General features: G+C 35.7%; 1 protein-coding gene across 2 annotated transcripts in view; it reads right to left on the reverse strand.

The window, feature by feature from the left end:
- Positions 1 to 277: 277 nt before the first annotated feature.
- The window catches only part of RSBN1L (round spermatid basic protein 1 like), a 43,451-nt gene continuing 24,081 nt past the window's right edge, over positions 278 to 19,647 (reverse strand). For both annotated transcript variants that reach the window (XM_088134933.1, XM_088134931.1), the window contains 5 exons: positions 17,275 to 17,412; positions 16,616 to 16,758; positions 12,346 to 12,513; positions 3,549 to 3,657; positions 278 to 3,467 (listed from right to left, as the gene is read on the reverse strand). In XM_088134933.1, the coding sequence (XP_087991059.1) occupies positions 2,820 to 3,467; positions 3,549 to 3,657; positions 12,346 to 12,513; positions 16,616 to 16,758; positions 17,275 to 17,412 (1,206 nt within the window). In that variant the 3' untranslated portion in view covers positions 278 to 2,819. The remainder of the gene's footprint in view (positions 3,468 to 3,548; positions 3,658 to 12,345; positions 12,514 to 16,615; positions 16,759 to 17,274; positions 17,413 to 19,647) is intronic.

Here is a 19,647-nt window from a genome sequence, read left to right on the forward strand (position 1 = left end):
ATCATGAGTATTACCATCAAATCTCAAATTCCAAAACCAAAAAAAAAAAAATGTTTAAGGACCAATCTCTTCAACCCAATTCCTAATGTTTACAATTGCTGAAGTTCTTCTTTGCCTGCTGTATGTTAAAATAAAGGGAGGGTAGGGTGTCATAACCAAACATAATGCCAACAGTTATTCTATTTGGAAAAGATTAAACTGTAGAGATTTTTTAGTAGTTTCCTCCTAAAATCTAGAGTGAGGTGGAGAGTATCAAAAAGGCTCAGAGCACTTATCATAAAAAGTAGCATTTATATGTTGTTGCACCATTCAAAATAGATAACTGGAAGGAAACTAGGAAGGACACAATTCTGGAGGAAAAACAAAAGATTATGGCCAATATATCTGGCCTGCAAAGATTTAGATAATCAGTAGAAGACAGCAGAGAGATACTGAGAACTCTAACACGTTGCTGCCTTCTAGAAGCCATCCTGGTTTTTACATGTCAGATACATGAGCCCTACAAAAGATATAAATGACACCATCCAATGAGAGCTTAGTTTCAGATGAACAACTGATTTAAACAAAAGGAGGTTTCAGCACTTCACAACATTTTCAGCATGCTGCATACCTCAAAGGGAAAACACAAAAACAGCTTCTTAAAAATTAAAGAAACTGCCTGACATTGTTAAGACATATTTATCAATCTGTGTACGAAAAACACAAAAATAGTGGAGTTTGCTGACAGCAGCAATTTGAAAGGGCTATAACCATAACTTTGTATAGAAAATAGGATGTTGACTCTTGCATTCATAATAAGAGCCTTCTAGTAATGCTTAAAATGCATGGCAATTTTTGTATCTGGTTTTATATGTCATCACTTTAAAGGTCCGAGGGCATTTCTTCTGGCTGTGCTTTTCTTCTTCAAGACTATAAATTAAAGCTTCAAAATACCCATACAGTTTAAAGTGAAAGAAGCTAAAATCAAACATGACTATTCTACCAAAGGTCCAGTTAGAACTGATGAATTATTCTCCATCCTTATATCTGCTTTCTCCTTCATTTTGACAGTTTTAAGATTGCAAAGTAAGGTTCCACTATACAGTACAGCAAAGCATTCCAACTGATATTTTCATTATGTCCGTCTCTCTTTTGTAGAGAAACAAGGGAGGATGCAGCAAGGCAGTGTATATTCCCTAAGGTCAATTTTAAGTTAGACATAACTAAGTCCCATTGAAGAGTAAGACTTGCTGACTCTCAACCACTTTATGTCACTGGCTTCAGTGGCATTTTCTCACAAACTGGATTTAGGCCCACATATTAAATGCAATGTTAAAACAATCTTACTTTCAAATGAAGTATAATGATCTGCTTATCTCTAAAATTACCACAATTACACCACTGCAAGCAAAGTAACTCAGTGATATGACAGGGAGAAGTTAATTAAATGTTTAACCACGAACTGGGGCCAGAATTGCTATGAATGGTAGTCATAGTCTGGGTTGGAAAGCTGAAGACTCACGATAGAACAGCAGGGAAGTGTTGACATTTTAATGTCCAGGAGTTTTCACGTTATACCCCCAGCTGGGAATACTGTGAGTTTGTGCCATAAAAGAGAGGTCAGAAAAAGGCAGTTGTTCCTGTTTTCTGTTACAGAAGGGAAGGCTTATGTTTCAGTTCTAATACAGAAGGAATTAGACTAAGCATATTCCTAACTTTATTTAGCCAGAAGCATGAGGGAAATTTATATTGATCTGGTGCTATATTCTTGGTTGTAATTGCATTGCTCTTTTCTTCTTTCCTTTCTTGAATTTATTATAAGACTCTCTTTAGTTATCTGCTCGTTGATGTTGCAGAATTTACTGCCCAGCCAAAGGACAGGAAAGAAGAATTAAGTGGATCACCGCTGGTCTATTTATATATTTTGTTCAAATAACTGGCAAACTGTAGTATTATTGTTTTTTAAACCTGTATTCCTCTTTTTGTATTTATTTATGATTTGCCATTCACTGGGTCTCTGCTTTAGTCATATGCCTCTTAGAGTACTAAAATGCTCAATCCTTGTTAAAGTGTAACTTTAATAAAATAAGGAAAGGGAGTAAAGTTACCCTTTAGTTCCGATGTATACCATCTGACCAAAAGGGAGTGTACCTTTCTAACTCCAGGCAGGCAGTAGAATAGCTCTAGCAGAACTTTGCTATAAATGTTCAAATTCTTCTCCAGATAAGATTCTGTGAAAATTCAACAACAAATTATATCTAACTTAATACATCTATGCATTTTTAATATAAGAATATATCCCTTTTTACCAGGACTGAGATTTTTCAAAATAAAAATAATTATTATGAACCTTTATTAAGCGGCTCACATTTTAATATAAATCACACTAAAAAGTTTTTGTTTTGTTTTGTTTTTTTAAAAAAGCTATTTACACTACAGTGCTGACACATTAAAAAGAAAAAAAATTGGTATAAATAAGCTCTATGGAAAAGCCTGGAATTGTCAAAAAGAATTCTGGCTTATCTTACAAAAAATATATGTTAAATGTCAGCTCTATTCTAAAACCTACAACTCATATTTAAAGACTTTTATGTTACACCTGCAGTGTTTACAGTGCATCTGGCCCTAAGTGCTTTGAAACGTTTACAGTTATGGACAGGCACTGAGGAATGTTACAAAGCTACATAAACTATTTTCTGTAACAGCTGTAAGGGCAAGTAAGAAACCTGCCTCACAGAATTTAAGCCTCTTTACATTATGTCATTAATTTTAAAAGTACTTTAAAAACATATATATATATATATACACACACACACACACACACACACATACACACACACTTAACACAAAAAATCATCTTCTTGTTTGCCATGCAGACTTGGATAAGCTGAACTACTTTGTCTTGTATCTTCCAGATTCACATGACCCCTTGGGCACAAGCTGTCCTGTAAGTATTTGTCACCAAGCTCAATTTCAGAGTCAGTTTCAAGCCTTGACCCTGTCAACTGAACATGATCCAGTCTTGCTTTAACTTTCTGACATTCTACAGCACTGGAGGCAACCATCTTTTCAGGAAGGTTAACTGTAACTGGCTCCTCTTTATTCTGGAGAGAGAAAGCAGATTCATGTTGCGTGTGTGAAACCTCCTGTTTCACATATTTAGTCTGAAGGCTACTTAAAAATTTGGTGTCTTCAGAGGCATTTATGTCAACTGGACGGATTATACTATCAGTCTGAAGTCCTGTAACAGAAGATGTAGGATCGGTTTGGGGATCTTTTTCATAGATGGTTTGGTTTTCTCCCTCTGAGTGGTAGAGTTTGAGCCGAACGTGCCACGCCAAACTACACACAGCTGAAACTGTCTTAAACTGATGTATAACATTCCTTGGAATAAAGTAAATATCATTATCATATAACTGAATTCTGGCATATCGAATGCCTTCCCTTCGCAATTGGTTAAGTTTTGCATCATCAACCCACTGGACACACTAGAAGGAAAAAGAAAGAAAATAAAGATCTTTTTCAAAGCATAACGTTCTTAAATAGCATCAATCTATCAAAATAGTTACCTGTGAAAGTGGAGGTTCATGCAAATCTAACTGCAGTCGTTGAACTACCTCTAAGAAATCATCCGCATGAAAACAAATTACGTCTTTGGTTATGCGAGGTCGTTCAACCCTACACAAAGAAAAAAAACCAAAGTTGCCATTCAGGTTTATTAAAATTAAAAGATTGTTGTTTTCTCAATATTTATAAGCAAGTTAAACAAAACACTATAAATATAAAAAGATTGATGTTCCAATTTTGGGGAAGCCCAAACACTAAGCAATCAAGAGCAACTGAATTTTTTTTTTCTTTTCATGTAGCAGCACAGTGTAGCTATACCTTTTGGAACAAAACAGCCATTTACTGATGTCTAAAACTAAAAACTAAGCTTAAATATAATGGTAAAGACACCTCCAGAAGTGGTGGACTGCAGCAGAGATCAAGCTATCAGGAAGGAGGGTGTGCATTCCAGGAAGGGAAAGAAGACAAAAGACCACACAGTCTGCAGGAGGAGCGTGGGGAGCGAAAGAGGTTCAGGATAGCCACTCCCTAGAATCTCCCGGGGTATATCCACTAGTTGCAGTAGTACAGATTTAGTCTGGCAAGATTCTGTCTATATGGTGTAAGCAAATAAAAGAACTGAACTCAACTGGATTGTTTCACCGTTGCTCTTGGGCTGGGCCTGACACCAAGTTGAACACAACTCCTGATAACTAGTTAGACACATCCATGCAGTTTTTCTGATAACGGTATGGAAGTGGTTTGGCATAAGCATATTTTTGACTTCTCACTTTAGCTTACTGCTTTGAAATGCATTAGTGGCCTCCCATCCAAGTATTAATCAGGGCAAATACTGCTTAGCTTCCCTCAGTCATGTTCAGCCAAATATTTCCACCTCCTAAATGTCATAAAAAGCACCTCATCTTTCTACTTTAGCTACATGAAATAAGCCTGATCAGATTAATTAGTATAAACATAACTTTGCTATTTTAAGAAAGCATACCACAAAACAGTATGATCATTGGAAAATAGTTGTAAGCATCTATTTTTCTTTTCCTACTCAACATTATTGCTGAGAACCAATTTTGTTTGCTTGTAACTCTGCCCATTCAGTATTTCCTGTCTCCTTGATGGGTAATCTTATATTCTAGAGTTGTGAGGAATATTAGCGTAATGAAGATTTCCAAAAAAGCACATTTTATTAAACTTAACAAAGGTGAAGAGAAGGTAGGTTTTTTTTTCTTAATGTGTCAAAATACTAGGTTTCATATTTACTGTTATTAATTTCATTTATATCCTACCTTTTGTTCAGGAGCTCAAGGCAGCATACCTAGCTCTTCCCATTTTTCCCTACAACAACCTTGTGTGGTAGATTGAGTTGAGAGCATGATTGGCCCAAAGTCACTCAGGAAGTTGAAGATGGACTAGACTTCAAATCTCCCAATCCTAATCTTACATTTTAGGCATTATATTGTCACCAACACTTGGTTTTTTACAATATTACTCTAATCAAACGTCCTTATTCCTCAGTTTCTCTCTAACCTTTTTCTTTCAAGACTAGATAAGTGCCTCTTTCTGTCTTAGTCTTTTGTAAGGCTTGTTAAGCACTTCTTTAAAGTCAAAATTCCACTGCTCACTCTCCTTAAGGCTTTTAGATTTCTCTTGTAAAACATGTTTATTCCTATGTAAGAGATCCTTCATGTTTTCCCCTACTTCACTATTTCCCACCAACTTCCCTATAATTCTCTGACTGCTCATCAGTCAAAGGGTTCAACATTTCCTTGCCTATAATGGCACAAGTAAGGCCCGTATTTTTAACAATCAAACCATCCAAAACAATGGGCTTTATATTCTCCACAAGGTGAATGCAATTGGTGGAATCCTCACCTAAATTGAATTCTTGGTCATCTATCATTACCAAGCTAAATTAAATGCAGATTTTGCTAATTATTGATAAAATGTTGGAATCCTTCATGCACTTCTCAAACAGATATGGACTGTTCTTATAAGAAGTTCTTACTTGTGCTCTGAAACAGCTGAAGCAGTCTCTGTCCACTTTTCCTTCTAAATAATAAAAAGCTAAGTCAATTTAACCATCCTCCTATACTGCAGATGTTCATACCATTTAATTTTTTTCTGATGTACCAATGCTTTATTAAGTTTTTTTATAGTTTCTCCTGTAACTTTTAGTCACAGTCTATCATTTAAACACAGAAGGAGACAAATATTTTAAATAAATCGTCTTACTTACAGGCTCCCTCACTCAGTTATGATCAAATGGCCACCCTCGGTTTAACAGACCTCAGTTTAGAGCCCTTCAAATACAACAGACAAATTTTCATTCAGACACCACCTGTGTTTAATGGTCAAACTCTGCTGTTTCCAAAGTAACCTAGACAACACACACATCTGCATATACAGTAGTGTTATTTCTTTTTGCGTACACATTGGCCTTCTCTCTTCTATGCATCAACCGGTGATCTTGGCATTATTGGTATTCGGTTTGCTGTTGCTTGCAATCTCAGATGAGTTCAAAAGCTTACATCATGGGCAGAAGATGACTGCGGAGTTCCCCAGTATGCAATTCAGCAGTGGGGAAAAAAGCAGTGGATGGAAACAAAGAATAAATGTCACCACGCAACGCAGGTTACAACTGATTGATAAACTAGACCCAGAGACACCCACTGCATGTGCCTGAGAAAAGTATGGGGTAAAAACACACAAACTGTTTGTGATATTTGTAAAGCAAAAAGACAACTGAAGAAGTATGTCTTCAGTGTAATATAACTAATAGCAGTACATAAACTGCACTTGGGGTTAAAAAAAGTTTTAAAATGGGGCATGAAACCACATTTAGTGAAGCAGCAGTGAAACTATGTTCAGGTGGGGTTAATTTATGTGGAATAGAACTAAAAATCAGCAGCTAATACAGTTGCAAACCACATGAATCTAGATTTGCATGTCTGTGGTTTGTAATTTTGGAACTGTGAACAAACAGGTGGTGAACATCTGTCCCAACTGAGGAAACTTAGCCTTTAAGGACAAAGTTACATAAAATCACTGATAGTGAATGCCTCATACTGTGTTGAATTCAACACAGATGAGGCTGGTTTATTCTGGCGCACAGTCCCTAAACACCCAGGCATTCAAGCATGAAAGATCAATAGAAGACAAAAAAATCAGCAAGGAGAAGATCTTGGCATCACACTGCACAATCACAGATGGAATGCACAGCTGATCACAGTATGCAAATTGCATAATCCAATAGTGCTGAAAGACATCATGAAACAATTGCCAGTCATATATTACAATTCACATTATAGTTTACATTATCATTTTTCAAAAATGGTTCTTCCTCTTTGTGCCCAAAATCAGATGTATTAGAAGGAGATGCTGGAAATACCACTTTAGCAAATGAAAGCTCTAACTCTTCAAAATACTCCCCTTCATCCATCAGAAAAAAATGAGAATGAAGATGAGAGTTTAATAGCAAGTTTCAGCCCCAAAACACAGTATCAATCAATCAGCCAATGAACCATTCTTGCAACCAAAAGACTGTACAGGAAGAGATTTTTGGAAGAGGTGATAGCTGTGCTGGAAGATGAACCAGATAAAAGATGCAGAAGGACAGCTATCCTCTTTAAAATTTAAAGCCAGCAATCTACAACTTTCTTGCAGCTTTAAAAAAGCAATATGATTTCCAATTTTCATAAGAAAAAAATGCTTTACAATGTTGATAGAGACTGCACTTTGAATGATTTGAAGGCCATGACTACTGCAAAACCATCCAAAAAGCTGGTGAATGATGTCTTGTAGTGATTAAGATGATAGGCAATTCTATGTAGCAGGTGATATCAGAGAGTGAAATGCAGAGACTATGTTTGGCAAGAAATCAAGATGACAGTAAAGGAAACTTGTGAAATCCCAAAGTAACGTTATTGGCACTGAGATCCCTTGACAATATGATTTCTATCATTGGTTTCAATTGTGAAATCCGGCCAAACTATCCATGTTTACATGCTCTTCGAGAGATAAACATACAGAAGCAGCATGCTTCCAAGACTATTGAAACTGGACATTTCTTCAAACCAATCATTAAAACAAAGTACTTTTCTCCTCTCTCCCTCTCTCTAATATACTCTGTGTGTGTGTGTGTGCGCGCGCACGTGCGCATGTGCATGCTGGCTTTTCTTCTCCTGTTCCATTCTATAACTAAAACAAAATTGATTCTGACACACAATTAATGAAAAATGAAATCTCATATAGCAGTATTGTTTTTGTTCTGTACAAAATGTAAAATGAACTACTGAAAATTTGTTTTTCCCATGTACTGAATACACTGGGTAAGTAAAGTTGATATAGCATATCTTTAATGGACATTTAAATTTAACAGACACCCAATTCCCACCAAACAGTCTGTTAAACAGAAGATTTATCATGGTAATATAAAGTCAAGCCCAGATAATTCTGTCTTTTCTACTTTTCAGCTTCGGCAATGTATTAGTAATGAGTTTATTACAACCAAGACACTCAACATGAAACAGAACAAAATATAAATTCCACAGAACCTATGCATTAGCCACTACCAAAAAAAAAAAAAAAAGCAAACTTAATTATTCATCACCAATTAACTATAAACAATATACCAGAAAAAATCAACCACTACTAAATAATTTGGTAGTTGTGTCCTTAAGTTAGATAGCCACCATCCAAAATTTGGTTGCTTTAAGTGTCACCTTGGGATCTCTATCAGGCAACAAGAACTAAACATATTCAAAATCAGAGTTGACTGGTATCATTCTTAATATAGAACAAATCAGATATAAGTGATTCCCCCAGATAAAAATCACAAATCAAGAGAATATGTTCCACCAATTCTACCTCTTCACTATTGCAAGGACAAAATCCTTCTTCAACAGGGATACTGTCAAGGGTAGGGATATCTTTCAATATATGTGATAGTAAAATATGTCATTTCGCCTTAGTAAAAGCGATCCAGTATTTACTATGACTACAATTATTTAAATAAAAGGCCATCAGGAAGGCACAGTTGTAACTGATGCCAAAGTTCTGTACCTCGTGCTATGATTTAGTTTCCAAACAAGAATATCCTGTAATTGTTGCTTAATGAGAAATGAAGCAAATAGTTCAGCAACAGACTAACATAAACTAAAACAAAGTTTTACTTTTATTCTGAGCAACTCTCAGTATCTTACTGTCAACTCAGTATCTTACTGTCTCAGTAGATGGCAGCATCTCGCTAGCACTGTCTGAGCTTGGAAGCTATACAGAAGCTTAATCTTGATTAAGTACTTGGATGGGAGACCTTTAGAGTAGTCAGGGAAATAAATAAATAAACAAAATGGAAGAAGACAGTGGCAAAGCATTATTTCCAAGAACACTACATGGAGATATCCATAAAGTAAGTCACTAGGACTTGGAAATGTTACTATCTGCTTAATTTATCATTGAAATACAACATTTGTAACAACTGTATTTAATATGTATATGTACTACTTTCACTGAGATTCAAAAAGAAAAACCCAAGAAAAAAATCCTTTAAAGCAAAAATTCCTTCTGTACTTATCCAGACATAGTCTCATATTATGATTAAAAAATAGACACTAAAAAGTAAACAGAGGGTAAGCTTCACAGCTATTTACTGGGGAATGTTCCAGGTAATGTTGTATGAGAACATCAGTATGTGCTGATGCTTCACTAGCCATGCTGCAGGATTCTTCAGAGTACATTTGAAAATGAACTTGTTAGTGGGTATCATGTCCTTAAATACTTTTATTCACTGGGAAATGCCCACAACCAAATAGTAACCACCAAAAGTCATCTGTATGTATTTATCTTGTATAGTTTTTATAAACTAATTTAAAATACAGTTTCCCAAGTTCCTTGTCCCAGAAACTAGTTTATAGGTAAACATAATCAATATCCAACACACTACATCCCACTTTAAACTTTTATTCTTTAAAAATCACTCTTTTAATATTTCCCTCCCATGAAACACAAAAAGGGAAAGAGCTGTATTTAGTTTTTGTACACAGAGGCTCTTTATTATGTTGTCTAATTCCTTCAAAATGTGTACTTTGATTTCCTGCCCTACCTTTAAATTCAAAGATGAGTCTTAGAATTACATGTAAGAGCCTGGAGGTAAACAATCCAGTCATCTCTGTCCAGGTCACCAAAATTTCTAACGTATTATTGAGTCATTAAAATACTCCTTGTAATGTTCTTTTGTTCCTATCCTTTTATTACAGAGATGTTTGGACCACCAAGTAGTTCCAAGTTTCTATTAACTAGGCAGAACCTCTTTATTGTCCTTTTTATTTTGAATTGCTGAGAGATTTGAAGCACTGGCAGAAACACCTACATATCATGTCCTTTTTCAAATATTGATGGCTCAGGACTTTCTTATGGTTCTCTACCATGTCCACCCACCCTGGCTCTATGTCTTCTAATGGAAAAAAAGCCTAATATAGTAAGGGAAAAACATGCTTGCAATATGGGAAATTTATTGGAAACACTGTGATCATCTAACCAAACTAACCCTTAGAGACAGAGAATCTCTATGCTCTACCTCTGAAGCACCTAGTTCCACAACATTCCAATGTCATCTTCAGGACAATTCATTGCATTCCCAAACAAGATGTGAGTCCGGTTTTGTCCCACATATGTGGTCTTCCTTCTGATTACTAGATACCTTGGTTTCACTGAACTCCTTTAGAGGAATTCAAAGATCCCTGTGAGAGAAGTCAGAGAAAAATCTAAAGGAGGTAAACAGAGTGAGCCTGGTCACACAGCTAGCCATTCTCTACTACCAGCTCTTCTGCTATTCCTGATTCCATATATGGATCACCTGCAAAATACTACATTAAGTTTGTGTAATTGCCACAGGATCTCCCTGTCTCCTTTGTACCTTTCTCATTCTTTCTCCCTCTCTGCAAGTATCTTAGTATTTTAGTCTACCTAACCTTTACAGGTAGTCCTTGTTTAGCAACCACAATTGGAACCAGTAACTCGGTTTTTAAGTGAAGCAGTCACTAAGTGAAATCGCGACTGTGCTTTTAATCTTACTTCAGCTTTCCTCTGCTTTACAGACCTGTGAAAGTCGTAAATGAGAGGAACGGTCGTAAAGTTTTTTTTCATCACTGCTGTACCTATGAATGGTCACTAAATGAGGACTACCTTTATTTCTAGCATTGTCAAAAAGGTTGCTGTTAAGACCACTTTCAGTCTATACATCTAATTTTCCAAATGCAGCAGGCCTGAGTTTAATACAAACAAGTGCTTCTCATTTCTCTGTTATGCTATTTGTTCTACATGGTCAGTAGTATTTTAGCTCATCAATTACTCACCGGAACAAAGTTCTAATGATAATAATAAAATGATCATTTTAATCTTTTGTTTCAAAAAATCAATTTTCCATTTTACAGAAACGTATGTAAGTCACTGAGAATCATTTCCCAAGATATATTATTGCTAATAGTAAAAGCTTCCCTTACATACATGTTCTGGAGCATGTTCTAGCTTAAATACATATCTGAAGAGCTTCTGCAGTAATGCTTGAAATCAGTCTGTCTTCAGGTAATGCTCACAGTCATAACAATGCTTTAACATCTCACTTTCATTTTCCAATCTTAAAAAGTGTAATTCAATTATCAGCAGGTATAAAAACACTCATAGTCATAACAATGCTTTAACAACTGACTTTCATTTTCCAATCTTAAATAATTCAGTACAATTCACAGAACTAAGAAATAGAAAATTACATAGTTTGTAAGTAGAAATAACCTTCCTAAACCAGTTCTAAATTTAGATTGATCTAAATTTGCTCATGAGGAAAAGAAATCATACTTCAGGTTAGAACATTTTCCTGTTTTCAATTTATTAGACAGCATTAAAATGAAATATTTACAAGTTCACTTTCACAGCATTTTACATCTGCTATGCCATATGGGTTTCATATGCGATACAGAGTCCAAAACCTATCCTCAACTCATATATTCATGGGAGGACCACAGGAATGAAATGGTATCAGCCAAAAATTTCCATGTATGTACTTATGAGACAAAATGGGACAAAAAAGATTATTCTACAAAATGAGAGCATATTCTACTAATACTGCATTTTCCTTTTGAATACCTATTATTATATTCTAACAAATAATTTCAGAAAAAGGAAATATTTTTAATAAAATGTGCATAACCCAATTCAAACCAAAAGATTAATTATTATTATTCCATTCCTTAAGTGCTAGGCATTACAGTTCTCCAATCAAGATATAATTTTCATTTTTCTAGATAACTCTGTGTGGATTAACCCCATTAATAAATATAGCAACAAAAATATGTCTTCCTTCAATATTATTTTAAATATCTTCCTTTTTTTTATGCTACTGAATGCTGTTTAGTGAGAAAATTCTGCCATGATATGTCTAGAAAAAGATTTGGAAAATCTTTCATTCCATTCAGTCTAGGCATCCAAATTAAAGCATCCCTGATTGGTATGTCTGAAGACATCCAGTAAAGAAGATCTCAGCATCCCTGTTTAACTGGTTCCACCTTCAAACTGCTTTACCAATAGGACATGTTTCCTAATCCAAAATTGCCTTGATCTATAAGGAAAGATCATTATGCCATATCCTGCATTTTTGAATGACAGAAAACAAGACTTGACCTTTTTCTATGAGACAACCCTTCAAGTACTTGAAGGGTGCTATCATATCCCACTTTCAGTCACTTTTTCTCAATGCTAAACATGTCTAGTATTCTGCAGATATTGTTCCTGAACAGACTGGCAATTACATACCATTCTCCACAACGCACTGCCTTTAATACTCCTACAGCAGCTGTAGTCTGTCGTTCAAATCCTTGTCCTATGTGATCTGCGTGTGCTCGCGTCCTGTCTTCAAAAAGCATTTCACGAGGCTCGCTAGTACGAGGTAGGTACTGCAGGTTTTTAATTTCATTGGTAGTTCTGTTAAAAGAATATAATAGAAAGTATACACTGAAGTCACATTTTAAAGATTTTTGGTTCATACGTTTAATTTCACTCACAGCACAAAGGCTGATTTTATTTTTTTCTCCAATGACTAAAAAGCACCCACATTTCTCTGCTGTTTTTTAGTTGTTATTTACATTTCTTCCAACAGTAGTCACCCAAAGTTTATACCTACATATACAAAATAGAAAATCTAATTCCTCCTACATTGTTTGGAGTAAACACCCACAATCCTTAACTAATGCAATGCCAGTTAGGTAGGTAAAAATTGAAATTTTAAAAAATCTGAAACTATCAGTTTGCCCTCCTACTGGGGTGGGGGGAATGGGCAGCCTTTCCAAGAAAATAAAACAGAATATGAATTATAAAACTATGAATTAAAATATAGTTTATATTTATAAGCTAATTAATTAATGTGCTAGATTTATATCCCGTCTTTCTTCCTGCAGCAAAAGGTGGCATACATTTATTTATTCAATTTGTATGGCTGTCCATCTCAAATTTATGATGATGGGCAATTAACAATATCTAAAAACAAGATAAAAAGCCACATTAAAAAATTATAAATAACATATAGCAGCCGAGAAAAACTAAGCAACAACAATAATTTGCACAACTATGACATGGGCTCAGCCACATATATGGGGCCCTCAGCTTGACTAAAAAAAACCTGGTTTCCAAATCCTTGCTAAAGGCCAGCAAGGTTGGGATGAGTCTCATCACTGGGGGAATGATGTTCCAGAGGGTTGGCATCATGAAAGGAAAGGCTCTCCTCCTGGCTCCTGCCAGATTGATTGATTGATTGATTGACTGATTGATTGATTGATTTAGTAAACTTGTCCCCGCCCATCTCCCCACAATGGGGGACTCTGGGCGGCTGACGCTCCCTAGCAAACAGGACCCAGAGCATGCCCTTCCTGCCAGATGTAACAGGATGGATAGGTATAAGCGGGGAAAGACAGTCCCACAAATAACCTGATCCCAAGCCATACATACAACTCCCTTTTCCAATTCTTCCTCATAACAATAACCCCATGAGGTAGGATGGGCTGAGAAAGGGTGATTTGTCCAAAAGTCACGAAGTGAGCTTCCATGGCTAAAGGTGGACTAGAACCTGGGTCTTTTCTTGTCCTAATCCAACATCTTAATTGCTATACCATATTGACTCTTTAATTAGCATAACCATAACTGAATATCCTTTCCATAAAGCAGACCTCCACCACATTGTCAATATATCAACATTGAGGCAGAGTTCTCAACTTTGAGGTAAGTCTGCCTATCTTTAAAAACTAAATAAAAACATTAATGCTAGAGTAATATGTATAAGCACATCCTGGATCAAACTCTGCAAAAAAATAGTATCTTAGATATGAAATTAAATCACAGAAAGATTTATTCTAAATCTTTTAATATACCACAAAAATAGCAAGCTGCATTATTTAAGACATCCTTAGCAGTAGCCAACCTGCTGCAGTGTTATGAAACTTTCAAGAGCATTCTTAATGTGCCAAAATTAAACTGTCAATTTTATTTTGTACTTATTTTTATTTAAAATGCTTGTGTATCTCTTCTTATTAAACCTCTTGAAGTGGTTTACAACTGCAAGAGGTTTAGGGACTGAAGGGTAGTTGGGTTTACCGTGAGGTATCTTTGGGGTCAACGGAATATGAACCCAACAGGAATGGGTTAACTTCACCCCTGTTAGTTAGAAGGTGGGTCTTAAGACTTCTTTCTATTCTTTGGGAAAACTTTGTAGTCTTAGACTGCCTTTTAGAAGCAGCAGCTGTTTTCTGTTTTCTCCATCTTGTCAAGGGGGGAGAGAAAAGTAGAGAGGTGAAGGGCAGATCCCCCTCACCATGTAAATCTGAATCCCGGCAGCAGCAAACTGTGGGCTATGCAGTCTTGATACAAATGGTTGCCAAGCAATGAGGCACCCTAATAAATAAGTAATTAACAACCAGCCTGGCAGAATGAAGAACCAAACATTAATCTCACATTCCTCCTGGATACACATTTTTTTCCAGAGAACATATCATCTCTCTTTTATCCTATACAGAAGAATACAGGCACCTAGTTCTCAACTAATCCACAAAATAAACTCCTCTAATAACTTTTTTTAGAATTAAAAGGAGTACTTTATGTAAATAAACACTACTTTACTTTTTATTCGACAAAAAAATAATCACATTTGCATGTTGCAGACCCATTTGGCCTTATACTTTTTTCTTTTTCAGCTTTCTAACATATACACCCTCCAAAGAAAGAGGCTAGGTTCACATATCATGCTTAGACAGGACCAAATAACTATTGTTCTTTTTTTTTTTTTTTAATCCATTCAATTGTGTCTGATTCTCGGAAACTGCCTGGACAAGTCCCTGCAGTTTTCTTGGCAAGGTTTTTCAGAAGGGGCTTGCCATTGCCTTCTTCCTAGGGCTGAGAGAGAGGGACTGGCCCAAGGTCACCCAGCTGGCTTTGTGCCTAGGTGGGACTAGAAGTCACGGTCTCCCGGTTTCTCTCCTGATGCCTTAACCACTACAGTACACCAAACTGGCTCCGACTGTTCTTTAGAGATATGCAACATGTCTCAAAGTTGAAACAGGATGTTCAGGCCTTACCCAGAAGTATTAACTATTGCTGTTATTACCTTTCTGGAAGTGTATTTGAGCTCAAAATGGCTGAGTTTAGAATTTGAAACTGGTCCTTCAGGTTCAGAAGGATTTTTATACTACTACTGTTCTATGGCTGGTATACATTTATATTTGATTGTCCATGAGGTATGCGTGTACAGAAAAATGACCATGAAGAGCTCTAGGACTATAAATAAAGGAATTCAGGGATACAACACACATCCCAAATAAAGACAAACTGTGGCTTACATGTTGTGTGTAATGTGGGCTCCTTATTTCCTTAAAGGGAGTAACAAATAAATAAGTTTATTTCTTTAGCAGGAAATAACATCTCTAAGAGCAAGAACAATAACAGAATCCTTAATCAGATATTTGACAGATCAATCTCTGAAGCCCTTTTTTGGGGCTCAACTGCTTTTTAGGGCAAGATATGTGGTAACTGGGAAACCAGTCCTTTAGACTGTGCACTCTTCCCAAAAGGTAAATGGAGAATGCTGTTTGTTTACACATAGAGAAGATCCTTTTATTCACCCATGATTTTTGTAATTTTAATACAGTGGTACCTCGGTTCACAAACTTAATTTGTTCCGTGACTCTGGTCGCGAACCGAACCGGTCATGAACCGAATCAAATTTTCCCATAAGGTTCAATGTAAATACAGTTAATCCATTCTGACCCCTCCGAATTTGGTCGCCAACCGATTTTTGATCACATCCCGAATCAAATTTCCCCATAAGGTTCAATGTAATTATGGTTAATCCGTTCTGAACCATATGTTGTTTTTTTTTAAAACCGCAAAAATATGACACAAAGTACAGCACGAAGAGAGAGAAAGCTAACCTTGCTCGACGCGACTTCTGGCGTGGAGGACAGGAAGGCAGGTGGGGAGGCAGATATTGCTTGGAGGGAGAGTCCCCCTCCCTACAGGAAGCCGTGACCACGTGTCACGGGAGGGAGAATGGCCGCGGATTCTGTTCGTAACCCGATCTGGCGTTCACGAACGGAGGCAAAATTTTGCGAACGGAGCTGTTCGTGAACCAAATTGTTCGTGAACAGAAGCGTTCGTGAACTGAGGTACCACTGTACTTTCATACTGCCATCATGATGTTTATTATTGCTTTACCTGTTGAAAGCTGCTTTAGGAGTCTACAAAGCAAAGCAGGGTCAGCAACCTGTTCAGATGCCATCGTGCAAATTTATACGATAGTATGGGCATGCACACGTTGATTTGATACTCTATTCCAGGGACAGAGAATATACTATGTAACACTAATTGGCTAAAAATCTTCTTGAGATCTCATGAGATATTGACCATATTAAAATTACTTAATATTCTATTTAGTTTTATGAGGAGGGGAAAACACATAATAAACAGTCACTGCATTGCCAGTCCCTGGAACACCATATTAAATATTACTGAATATTGAAGTAAACCAGATATTTCAACATACCTTTTCCTTTTGAAAGGCGACTTTGGCATATCTGCCACAGGAATCATCTGTTCTCCTGGACGTACCCACATGATGGGACCATCATCACTATCTTTCCGACTTTCTAGTTTCAGACTAGAAAGAGTCCCCCATGGTAAAGTACACTAAAACGAAATGCTTATGTTATTTTCTGATACCACTGTTTTAGACATTCTAGTTATTTTACAAAATGAAAAGCACTGCGTATCTGACATTATATAGCACTATCAGCAATTTGATTAATGTAAAGCGTTGAAATATTCAATTGAGATTGAGATTGAAACTGAGACTGAAACATGTACAGTCACAATATTTTCAAATCAAATTGATGAGCATTGCAAATATGCCAATTTCCGCAAGAGACAAACTATTATCTACATGTTATGAGCGCCAGAATTTTAAAACTTTGAGTTTTGCTCGAAAACGTGCAATGAGATGCAGCCTTAAAATAAAATTAAAATAAGAGCTGGCTCTTAAAATATGAATATAGAATACAAGTTGAAGGAACAATTTATTTACCTCCATGCTGTTAATAATTTACTAATTTTGACTGTCTAATTAGATTTGGAAATTAATTTCTGAACAAGAGCATGATTTTATTTGAAATAAAGGTTCCAACACACTCCAATTTAACATCTTACTTTTAAGAAAGGTGAATCTTCCAGCATATCAAGGAACTCTGGAAAATAATCCCCCACTTCCTCATCCACTGCTCCAACCAAGCTGATTTGTCTCATTGGGCCAGCTCTGTATGTACCATGGGAATATGTTCTTTTTACCTAAACAAAAGCCATATAAAGTAAAAAACAGTGCCAATTTACTTTATACCCAGAATAATTTGCCACATTATTTAAATATATAAAATATCCTAAATATTTTCCAAAACTCAAGTAGTACTTGGTGCTAAAAGTTGCTCACAAAACAATAAACATAAATAATTTTAAATACAGATTGCTGACAAGTGCAATGCTAAATTACTATTTCAATATATGCTTAAACAAAAGGACATAATCTCCAATACATTAAAAATTAACTCAAGCAAAAGTGGCAAATAAGACATGATGGCTATGCAACCTTGTAATACAACTGAAAGAGCAATCAGAAATTATCAATTTCTATTTTCAGGTACATAGCTAAAAAAGAGAGAGTATATTCTTAATTTTAAAAAAAGGAAAATATGCATACTTCATACATATTGTAATATCCTATTTTTACAAAATTATTTCTTGAGAATAATTATTTATAACAAAAATCATTCTTTTTGTTAAGGTACAACTTCAGGAGTACATTTCCACTCATAAGAGGCAGCAAATGCTATCTGCTCTAAGTTGTTATCTCAGATTTTTGCCAACACTGCTTTGAATGATGGAATCAAGTTGTCATCACACTGAGGGAAAAAAATTAACACACAGAGAAGATACTTCATAAGGTTATTTAGCTGAATCCTCAGTATCCACTAATAGCCTTTCAACTTACCAGATAATCTAATGCACACACTGAATTCACATACCCTATGCACTAAAATAAAACACTGTAGTAACTAATGCAACAGTGCTAATCTTTAAATCTCTTTAGTCAAAGATTCAAGTTTCTGTGCATTACACAATGCTTTTTCTCATGTGTTTCTTTTCAATGTATGTTCTTCCCAACAGACAAAATGTAATAACCTCTTCACTAGCAGCCGGGCAACAAAATACTGCTCCAAATTCATTAAGCATACTTCTTCCACAGAAGCCCCTATAGCCAATTTTAATTTATTAATCCCCTTTAGTCGACTTTAATTTACTAATCTATCAATTAAATTTTGATGCTCTGTATTTTTACACACAAACTCATACATATATGACTTAGATTTCTGAAGATATTTGAGAGGTTAAGCTGTTTGTTTATTTTGTATAATTTATATACAGCCCCAATTCCACAAACTCTGGGCATCTCACTAAACCAAAAGCAAAACAAAAACATTCAATTAACACAATGGACATAATTAAAACAGCCCAATGGAACAGGTCCTAAAGGCTAAGCAACCATTTAGTTGAACTTGCTGAGCAATTTAAACTGTACTGTAGGGTAATTGCTATATACCTGATTGTGGAAAATAATATATCCAGATTAAAATGAAAGATATTGGTATTGATATGTAAGTAATAACTACTCTGATTTTAAAAAATTATTAGTCATTCTTTTTACAATAATTTGTTTTAATATTTTGTCCCCAAAAAAAGTAGATAAAATCAAGCTTATTCCACATTTCTTAAACTACCCTTTTCCTACATCTACAATGACATCAAATAAAAAGCATGCTATGGAGCCGAAAGTTGTGACAGTGGTGATTATAAAACACTTTTCCAGCCATTTACAATAAGCAATTAGCTTGTTGGTATGGAAAGTTATCACATAAAATATTCAGGCCTGTATATAGATGGTAGAGAATGCATGGAATGCCTACAGGCAAGATTGCCCTGTGTTATCTGCTCTAGCTACATTATAAGAAAAATCATGAACTTTATACTCCATCAGCAACTTGATTCAGACAGTTGAATACAAAAAGAGATCAGACAAGCAGATAGACACCTACCTCTTCTTCTCTCTGAGCTATTTTCATTTCAGCTGTACATTACAATTAATACAATCTAATTTGTTTTCATTCGCTCCCATCCTTCTCTTCCCTCCCTCTTTTCTCTTGTGTCTTTAGTATAAAGTCTGCAGGTAAAAACTACTGTAAACATGCCACATCATGATTAAATGGTGAGTTGTTGTCATCTGCTGGAATTTAGAGACAGTTTTGAAATGATTTTTTGTGGCTAAGCAATCCTATCCTCACTTCCTTTTCCTCCTCCCCTTCTCAACTGAAAGTTCTGTTGAGGCAATCACCTGATTGCTTTGTTGCTGGCTTGTCAGTAAGCAGTTTGCTTTTAATTGTCTCATATATTCTGTATCACTTAACAGTATAAAATACTTAATAAATATATATTTTTTAAAAACTGGAAATAAACACAAGGTTTAACCAGCAG

This window comes from Python bivittatus, unplaced genomic scaffold (assembly GCF_059951505.1).
Source record: "Python bivittatus isolate LINGU-HERP-01145 unplaced genomic scaffold, Pbiv_v1 ctg000120_np1212, whole genome shotgun sequence".
NCBI classification, from domain to species: Eukaryota; Metazoa; Chordata; class Lepidosauria; order Squamata; family Pythonidae; genus Python; species Python bivittatus.